This window comes from Triticum urartu, chromosome 2A, assembly GCF_056163025.1.
Source record: "Triticum urartu cultivar PI428250 chromosome 2A, HENAU_Tu73, whole genome shotgun sequence".
In the NCBI taxonomy this organism is placed as follows: Eukaryota; Viridiplantae; Streptophyta; class Magnoliopsida; order Poales; family Poaceae; genus Triticum; species Triticum urartu.
The window spans coordinates 36,636,750-36,646,981 of record NC_141874.1 but is presented as its reverse complement, the minus strand read 5'-3'; the positions used below and the strand labels follow the sequence as shown (position 1 = coordinate 36,646,981).

General features: G+C 44.4%; 1 protein-coding gene across 1 annotated transcript; it reads left to right on the top strand.

The window, feature by feature from the left end:
- The first annotated feature begins 3,404 nt into the window (after nucleotides 1–3,404).
- Nucleotides 3,405–5,226, top strand: LOC147983338 (uncharacterized). Its single transcript, XM_087540695.1, has 2 exons — nucleotides 3,405–4,634; nucleotides 5,032–5,226. The coding sequence occupies exons 1-2, from the start codon at nucleotides 3,405–3,407 to the stop codon at nucleotides 5,224–5,226; spliced, it is 1,425 nt and encodes a 474-aa protein (XP_087396821.1).
- Nucleotides 5,227–10,232: the final 5,006 nt, after the last annotated feature.

Below are 10,232 nucleotides of genomic sequence, written 5' to 3'. Positions count from 1 at the left end.
TGTGATCAAAGCATTTGGTTTTATACAGACTTTCGGAGAAGCCTGTATTTACAAGAAAGTGAGTGGGAGCTCTGTAGCATTTCTGATATTATATGTGGATGACATATTGCTGATTGGAAATGATATAGAATTTCTGGATAGCATAAAGGGATACTTGAATAAAAGTGTTTCAATGAAAGACCTCGGTGAAGCTGCTTACATATTAGGCATTAAGATCTATAGAGATAGATCAAGACGCTTAATTGGACTTTCATAAAGCACATACCTTGACAAAATTTTGAAGAAGTTCAAAATGGATCAAGCAAACAAAGGGTTCTTGCCTGTGTTACAAGGTGTGATGTTGAGTAAGACTCAATGGCCGACCACTGCAGAAGACAGAGAGAATATGAAAGATGTTCCCTATGCATCAGCCATAGGATCTATCATGTATGCAATGCTGTGTACCAGACCTGATGTGTGCCTTGCTATAAGTTTAGCAGGGAGGTACCAAAGTAATCCAGGAGTGGATCACTAGACAGCGGTCAAGAACATCCTGAAATACCTGAAAAGGACTAAGGATATGTTTCTCGTATATGGAGGTGACAAAGAGCTCACCGTAAAAGGTTACGTTGATGCAAGCTTTGACACTGATCCGGACGATTCTAAATCGCAAACCGGATATGTGTTTACATTAAACGGTGGAGCTGTCAGTTGGTGCAGTTCTAAACAAAGCGTCGTAGCGGGATCTACATGTGAAGCAGAGTACATAGCTGCTTCGGAAGTAGCAAACGAAGGAGTCTGGATGAAGGAGTTCATATCCGATCTAGGTGTCATACCTAATGCATCGGGTCCAATGAAAATCTTTTGTGACAATACTGGTGCAATTGCCTTGGCAAAGGAATCCAGATTTCACAAAAGGACCAAACACATCAAGAGACGCTTCAACTCCATCCGGGATCTAGTCCAGGTGGGAGACATAGAGATTTGCAAGATACATACGGATCTGAATGTTGCAGACCCGTTGACTAAGCCTCTTCCACGAGCAAAACATGATCAGCACCAAGGCTCCATGGGTGTTAGAATCATTACAGTGTAATCTAGATTATTGACTCTAGTGCAAGTGGGAGACTGAAGGAAATATTCCCTAGAGGCAATAATAAAGTTATTATTTATTTCCTTATAATCATGATAAATGTTTATTATTCATGCTAGAATTGTATTAATCGGAAACATAATACATGTGTGAATACATAGACAAACAAAGTGTCACTAGTATGCCTCTACTTGACTAGCTCGTTAATCAAAGATGGTTATGTTTCCTGACCATGAACAATGAGTTGTTATTTTATTAACGAGGTCACATCATTAGTTTAATGATCTGATTGACATGACCCATTCCATTAGCTTAGCACCCAATCGTTTAGTATGTTGCTATTGCTTTCTTCATGACTTATACATGTTCCTATGACTATGAGATTATGCAACTCCCGTTTGCCGGAGGAACACTTTGGGTGCTACCAAACGTCACAACGTAACTGGGTGATTATAAAGGAGCATTATAGGTGTCTCCAAAGGTAGATGTTGGGTTGGCGTATTTCGAGATTAGGATTTGTCACTCCGATTGTCGGAGAGGTATCTCTGGGCCCTCTCGGTAATACACATCACATAAGCCTTGCAAGCATTACAACTAATATGTTAGTTGTGAGATGATGTATTATGGAACGAGTAAAGAGACTTGCCGGTAACAAGATTGAACTAGGTATTGGATACCGACGATCGAATCTCGAGCAAGTAACATACCGATGACAAAGGGAACAACATATATTGTTATGCGGTCTAACCGATAAAGATCTTCGTAGAATATGTAGGAGCCAATATGGGCATCCAGGTCCCGCTATTGGTTATTGACCGGAGACGTGTCTCGGTCATGTCTACATTGTTCTCGAACCCGTAGGGTCCGCACGCTTAAGGTTACGATGACAGTTATATTATGAGTTTATGCATTTTGATGTACCGAAGGTTGTTCGGAGTCCCGGATGTTATCACGGACATGACGAGGAGTCTCGAAATGGTCGAGACATGAAGATTGATATATTGGAAGTCTATGTTTGGACATCGGAAGTGTTCCGGGTGAAATCGGGATTTTACCGGAGTACCGGGAGGGTTACCGGAACCCCCCGGGAGCTATATGGGCCATAGTGGGCCTTAGTGGAAAAGAGAAGGGGCTGCCCTAGATGGGCTGCGTGCCTCCCCCTTCCCCTAGTCCTATTAGGACTAGGAGAGGTGGCCGGCCCCCTCCTCCTCTTTTCCCCTTCCGCGAATCCTATTCCAACTAGGATTGGGGGGGGGGAATCCTACTCCCGGAGGGAGTAGGACTATCCTGGCGCACCCCTTGTGGCCGGCCAGCCTCCCCCCCTTGGCTCCTTTATATACTGAGGTAGAGGCACCCTAGAACACACAAGTTGATCCACGTGATCTATTCCTTAGCCGTGTGCGGTGCCCCCTGCCACCATATTCCTCGATAATACTGTAGCGGAGTTTAGGCGAAGCCCTGCTGCTGTAGTTCATCAAGATCGTCACCACGCCGTCGTGCTGACGGAACTCTTCCCCGACACTTTGCTGGATCGGAGTCCGGGGATCGTCATCGAGCTGAACGTGTGCTCGAACTCGGAGGTGCCGTAGTTTCGGTGCTTGATCGGTTGGATCGTGAAGACGTACGACTACTTCCTCTACGTCGTGTCAGCGCTTCCGCAGTCGGTCTGCGTTGGGTACGTAGACAACACTCTCCCCCTCGTTGCTATGCATCACATGATCTTGCGTGTGCGTAGGAAATTTTTTGAAATTACTACGAAACCCAACACTCGGAGGATGATGGCCCAGATGAAGAAATAGATGAGGATGGTTTGACGGCTAAAGAAGCCAATGCTTTCAAGAAGGTAATAGGCCGTAGTCACAAGACATCATTGTTTCGTGATCTAAGCCTAGCCGATAAGGCGATTGTTGATGGTGGCACAAGTAAAATTCTTGCACCAAGGTTAACTTCAAAGTGAGATACCAAAGCAAGTGTGTATGGTGTTAGTGAAGGAACAATCTTTGAAAGCTTGACAGAACTTCAAATATGGGCCAAGGACTACACGGTTAAGTTTCATCGGCCATTCATTGTGGAGAAGTCAAACTCGAAAGTGCGTTATGTGGTCAAATGTGAGGAACACAAGAATCATTGCCCTTGGGTTATCCATGCAAGATGTGTCAAAGGCGGGCCACAATGGAAGATTACAAGTTCCGTGTTTGACCATCGATGTAGTGGCAAGGATATTGATAATGCTAATGTAAAGGATGAGCACCGTCAATTGACCTCCAAATTCATTGCATATCGATTTTCAGCCTCCATAAAGAGACTCCTGACATATCCCATTCGGGCTTTGATGGAGATGGTGAAGGAGGTTTTTGGGTATGAGGTGAAGTATGGGAAGGCATGGAAGGCCAAGCAAGCTGCCTTTGAGATATTGTATGGTGGTTGGGAAGTATCATACAACCGCCTCGCGATGGTGTTGAAAGCGATGGCGGCAGAAAATCCTGGCATGTACTATATGGTGGAGCCAGATGGCGTGGGAACAAGGATATACAACGATGCAAACGTTCGTATATTTGGACGTGCATTCTGGACTTTTGAGCCATGCATTAGGGCCTTCAAGCATTATAGGCCGGTTATGTCCATGGATGGCACATTTCTGACTAGCCAGTTCAAGGGAACATTGTTGATCGCCATGGCTAATGATGGTGGTGACAAATTGGTTCCATTGGCGTTTGCTTTGGTGTCGGCGGAGAACAATGACAACTGGGAGTGGTTTCTTAGTCTAGTGAGGACCAAGGTAATTGGACCCGAAAGAGAGGTTTGCATCATCTCGGACCGCCACCCAGGGATACTCAATGCAGTGGAGATTGACATTCCAGGACATCCTCGTGTGCACCATAGGTGGTGCATGAGGCATTTTGTTTCCAACTTTTACCGAGCATGTGGAGACAAGGAATTGTCTGACCTTCTTCATGATTGTTGTCTCGCATTCACCACTAGACATTTTGAGAAGTTGTGGGACAAATTGTATGCCAAAGAAAACAATGGTGGCAAAGATTTCCTAAATAGGAATCTTGCCGATAAAGGAAAGTGGGCACGGGCTTTTGACAACGATGGAGTGAGGTACGGGGACATGACAAACAACATGGCTGAATGTTTCAACATGGTGCTAAAGGGTGTCCGTGCATTGCTGGTGACTGCAATAGTAGAGTATACAATCCAGAAGTTGAATGTCTATTTTCAAAAGTATAGTGAAGAAACATCCAACTTGATGTGCGGGAAAAACAAGGCCAAAAAGATGTACAAGTATCCACCAAAGATCGACGATTGGATGGAATACCAAGCAAGGAAGGCGGATTCACACAAAGTCCAGTCCTTTGACAACATAGAATTGATTTACCAAGTTGATGAGCACGGTGGAATGTCGCGTGACGACGTGCGATATGGAGGTGGATCCTTCAAGGTTTATCTTAAGATGGGCGCGTGTTCATGCGAGAGGCCTACGTTGTATCATCTCCCGAGCTCTCACTTGTTGGCTGCATCTCGCACTAGAAATGTGAGTGTCAACATGACCAACAATGTAAGATTGGAGGAGTATTCGATCAATGCAGTCAAAAAAACATGGGCTGCGAGGTTTCATCCCTATCTAGACCAATCTAAATGGCCGGAATACCATGGAACCCCACTATACCCTGATTTGGAAATGAAGGTGGTGACACGTGGAAGACGGAAGACAAAGCGTTTCTTGGGTGACATGGATGATTGGGGTGGTGGATTCCGTAAGGAATGGGGTAGCCAACATTTCACAGAGCCTCGTGATATCAACCGTTGCGGTGAATGTAACAACGAGGGGCACAATAGTAGAGGTTGTAGCTCAAGGGGCAAAAGAAAGAGATCAAAACAAGATGGTGATGGTGGTGTTAGCCACGGTGATGGTGGTGCTCGAGGACGTGGCCGTGGTGACGGTGGTGCTCTAGGACGTGGCCGTGGTGACGGTGGAGCTCGAGGACGTGGCTGTGGTGACGGTGGAGCTCGAGGACGTGGCCGTGGTGACGGTGGTGCTCGAGGACATGGCCGTGGTGACGGTGGTGCTCGAGGACGTGGCCATGGTGACGGTGGAGCTCGAGGACATGGCCGTGGTGATGGTGGTGCTCGAGGACGTGTCGTGCTGATGGTGATGGTCGAGGCTTCACTTATTGGCTTGGGGTGTGAAACTAATGATGTGTCGAACTTATGTATGTCATGAATCTTTTGGGTGGTCGAACTTATGTATGTCGTGAACCTTTTGGGTGGTTGAACTATGTAAGTCATGAAAGTAATGTATGTGTGGAATGAATGTATGTCGTGAACCTTTTGAATGTATGTCGTGAACTTATGTGGTTGAAAACTGAAACCATGTTAGTTACAAAAAAACAGAAACCACATAACAGGCAAAAAATAGAGAAGTGCAGGTCACGGCGCCCTAGCTTAAGGCGCCATGTTAGTAAGTATGGCGCCCTGGGCCAGGGCGTCATACATGGCGCCAAGAAAAATTGCATGGCACCCCCAACATCAGAAGCAATTTTCATTTGGACTTAGCCATTTTCGCCGACCATGGCGCCCTGGGCTGGGGCGCCGTGCTGGCAACAAGCATGGCGCCCTGACCTAGGGCGTCGTGCTGGCAATAGGCATGGCGCCCCAGCCCAGGGTGTCGTGCTGGCAAGTTTTGCTACTGGAGTTTTTGTACACCAAGTTTTGCTGCTGGAGTTTCCATACACCACCTTATACATAGTTTCATATGTTGGGGAACGTAGTAATTTCAAAAAATTTCCTACGCACACGCAAGATCATGGTGATGCATAGCAACGAGGGGAGAGTGTGATCTACATACCTAGTAGATCGACAACGGAAGCGTTTGGTTGATGTAGTCGTACGTCTTCACGATCCGACCGATCAAGCACCGAAACTACGACACCTCCGAGTTCGAGCACACGTTCAGCTCGATGACGATCCCCGGACTCCGATCCAGCAAAGTGTCGGGGAAGAGTTCCGTCAGCACAACGGCGTGGTGACGATCTTGATGTACCACAGCAGCAGGGCTTCGCCTAAACTCCGCTACAATATTATCGAGGACTATGGTGGCTGGGGGCACCGCACACGGCTAAGGAATAGATCACGTGGATCAACTTATGTGTTTCTGGGGTGCCTCTGCCTCAGTATATAAAGGAGCCAAGGGGGAGGGGGCCGCCGTCCAGGAGGAAGGCGCAGGAGGAGTCCTACTCCTACCGGGAGTAGGACTCCCCCCCCCCAATCCTAGTTGGACTAGGATTCCCCGAGGGGGAAAGAGAGAGGGGGGCCGGCCACCTCTCCTAGTCCTAATAGGACTAGGGTAGGGGGGAGGCGCGCGGCCACCTTGGGCTTCCCCTTTCTCCTTTCCACTAAAGCCCATTAAGGCCCATATGGCTCCCGGGGGGTTCCGGTAACCTCCCGGTACTCCGGTAAAATCCCGATTTCACCCGGAACACTTCCGATGTCCAAACATAGGCTTCCAATATATCAATCTTTATGTCTCGACCATTTCGAGACTCCTCGTCATGTCCGTGATCACATCCGGGACTCCGAACAACCTTCGGTACATCAAAATGCATAAACTCATAATATAACTGTCATCGTAACCTTAAGCGTGCGGACCCTACGGGTTCGAGAACAATGTAGACATGACCGAGACACATCTCCGGTCAATAACCAATAGAGGGACCTGGATGCCCATATTGGCTCCTACATATTCTACGAAGATCTTTATCGGTCAGACCGCATAACAACATACGTTGTTTCCTTTGTCATCGGTATGTTACTTGCCCGAGATTCGATCGTCGGTATTCCAATACCTAGTTCAATCTCGTTACCGGCAAGTCTCTTTACTCGTTCTGTAATACATCATCCCACATCTAACTCATTTAGTTGCAATGCTTGCAAGGCTTAAGTGATGTGCATTACCAAGAGGGCCCAGAGATACCTCTCCGACAATCGGAGTGACAAAACCTAATCTCGAAATATGCCAACCCAACATGTACCTTTGGAGACACCTATAGTACTCCTTTATAATCACCCAGTTGCATTGTGACGTTTGGTAGTACCCAAAGTGTTCCTCCGGTAAACGGGAGTTGCATAATCTCATAGTTATTGGAACATGTATAACTCATGAAGAAAGCAATAGCAACATACTAAACGATCGGGTGCTAAGCTAATGGAATGGGTCATGTCAATCAGATCATTCAACTAATGATGTGACCTCGTTAATCAAATAACAACTCTTTGTCTATGGTTAGGAAACATAACCATCTTTGATTAACGAGCTAGTCAAGTAGAGGCATACTAGTGACACTCTGTTTGTCTATGTATTCACACATGTATTATGTTTCCGGTTAATACAATTCTAGCATGAATAATAAACATTTATCATGAAATAAGGAAATAAATAATAACTTTATTATTGCCTCTAGGGCATATTTCCTTTAGTCTCCCACTTGCACTAGAGTCAATAATCTAGTTCACATCGCCATGTGATTTACAGCAATAGTTCACATCACCATGTGATTAACACCCATAGTTCACATCGATATGTGATCAACACCCAAAAGGGTTTACTAGAGTCAGTAATCTAGTTCACATCGCTATGTGATTAACACCCAAAGAGTACTAAGGTGTGATCATGTTTTGCTTGTGAGATAATTTTAGTCACCGGGTCTGTTATATTCAGATCCGTAAGTATTTTGCGAATTCTATGTCTACAATGCTCTGCACGGAGCTACACTAGCTAATTGCTCCCAATTTCAATATGTATCTAGATCGAGACTTAGAGTCATCCAGATCTGTGTCAAAACTTGCATCGACGTAACTTTTTACGACGAACCTTTTTGTCACCTCCATAATTGAGAAATATTTCCTTATTCCACTAAGGACAATTTTGACCGCTGTCCAGTGATCTACTCTTAGATCACTATTGTACTCCCTTGCTTAACACAGTGTAGGGTATACAATAGATCTGGTACACAACATGGCATACTTTATAGAACCTATGGCTGAGGCATAGGGAATGACTTTCATTCTCTTTCTATCTTCTGCCGTGGTCGGGCTTTGAGTCTTACTCAATTTCACACCTTGTAACACAGCCAATAACTCTTTCTTTGACTGTTCCAATTTTTGAACTACTTCAAAATATTGTCAAGGTATGTACTCATTGAAAAAAAACTTATCAAGTCTCTTGATCTATCTCTATAGATCTTGATGCTTAATATGTAAGCAGCTTCACCGAGGTCTTTCTTTCAAAAAGTTCTTTCAAAACACTCCTTTATGCTTTGCAGAATAATTCTACATTATTTCCGATCAACAATATGTCATTCACATATACTTATCAGAAATGTTGTAGTGCTCCCACTCACTTTCTTGTAAATACAGGCTTCATCGCAAGTCTGTATAAAACTATATGCTTTGATCAACTTATCAAAGCGTATATTCCAACTCCGAGATGCTTGCACCAGTCCATAGATGGATCGCTGGAGCTTGCATATTTTGTTAGCACCTTTGGGATTGACAAAACCTTCTGGTTGCATCATATACAACTCTTAATAAATCCATTAAGGAATGCAGTTTTGTTTATCCATTTGCCAGATTTCATAAAATGCGGCAATTACTAACATGATTCGGACAGACTTAAGCATCGCTACGGGTGAGAAGGTCTCATCGTAGTCAATCCCTTGAACTTGCCGAAACCCTTTTGCGACAAGTCGAGCTTTGTAGACAGTAACACTACTATCAGCATCCGTCTTCCTCTTGAAGATCCATTTATTTTCTATGGTTTGCCGATCATCGGGAAAATCCATCAAAGTCCATACTTTGTTCTCATACATGGATCATATCTCAGATTTCATGGCCTCAAACCATTTTGCGGAATCTGGGCTCATCATCGCTTCCTCATAGTTTGCAAGTTCGTCATGGTCTAGTAACATGACTTCCAGAACAGGATTACCGTACCACTCTGGTGCGGATCTCACTCTGGTTTACCTACGAGATTCAGTAGTAACTTGATCTGAAGTTTCATGATCATCATCATTAGCTTCCTCACTAATTGGTGTAGGTGTCACAGAAACCGGTTTCTGTGATGTACTAATTTCCAATAAGGCAGGAGGTACAGTTACCTCATCAAGTTCTACTCACTTCTTTCGAGAGAAACTCCTTCTCTAGAAAAACTCCGAATTTAGCAACAAAAGTCTTGCCTTCGGATTTGTGATAGAAGGTGTACCCAACAGTCTCCTTTGGGTATCCTATGAAGACATATTTCTCCGATTTGGGTTTGAGCTTATTAGGATGAAACTTTTTCATATAAGCATCACAACCCCAAACTTTAAGAAACGACAACTTTGGTTTCTTGCCAAACCATAGTTCAGATTGTGTCGTCTCAACGGACTTAGATGGTGCCCTATTTAACGTGAATGCAGTTGTCTCTAATGCATAACCCCAAAACGATAGTGGTAGATCGGTAAGAGACATCATAGATCGCACTATATCCAATAAAGTACGGTTATGACGTTCGGACACACCATTACACTATGGTGTTCCAGGTGGCGTGAGTAGTGAAACTATTTCACATTGTTTTAAACTGAAGGCCAAACTCGTAACTCAAATACTATTCTCTACAATCAAATCGTAGGAACTTTATTTTCCTTTTACGATGATTTTTCACTTCACTCTGAAATTCTTTGAACTTTTCAAATGTTTCAGACTTATGTTTCATCAAGTAGATATACTCATATCCGCCCAAATCATCTGTGAAATTCAGAAAATAACGATACTTTCCGTGAGCCTTAACACTCATCGGACCGCATACATCAGTATGTATTATTCCAATAAGTCAGTTGCTCGCTCCGGAGAACGGAGTCTTAGTCATCTTGCCCATGAGGCATGGTTCGCAATCATCAAGTGATTCATAATCAAGTGATTCCAAAATCCCATCAGCATGGAGTTTCTTCATGCGCTTTACACCAATATGACCTAAACGGCAGTGCCACAAATAAGTTGCACTATCATTATTAACTTTGCATCTTTTGGTTTCAATATTATGATTATGTGTATCACTACGATCGAGATCCAGCGAACTATTTTCATTGGGTGTGTAACCATATAAGGTTTTATTCATGTA

Bases quoted from the DNA above. Each gene is read 5' to 3' on its own strand.
- LOC147983338 (XM_087540695.1), top strand. From the start codon at position 3,405: ATGGAGATGGTGAAGGAGGTTTTTGGGTATGAGGTGAAGTATGGGAAG. The intron at 4,635-5,031 runs GTAAGATTGGAG...GTGGTGCTCTAG, and splicing joins GTGTCAACATGACCAACAAT to GACGTGGCCGTGGTGACGGT.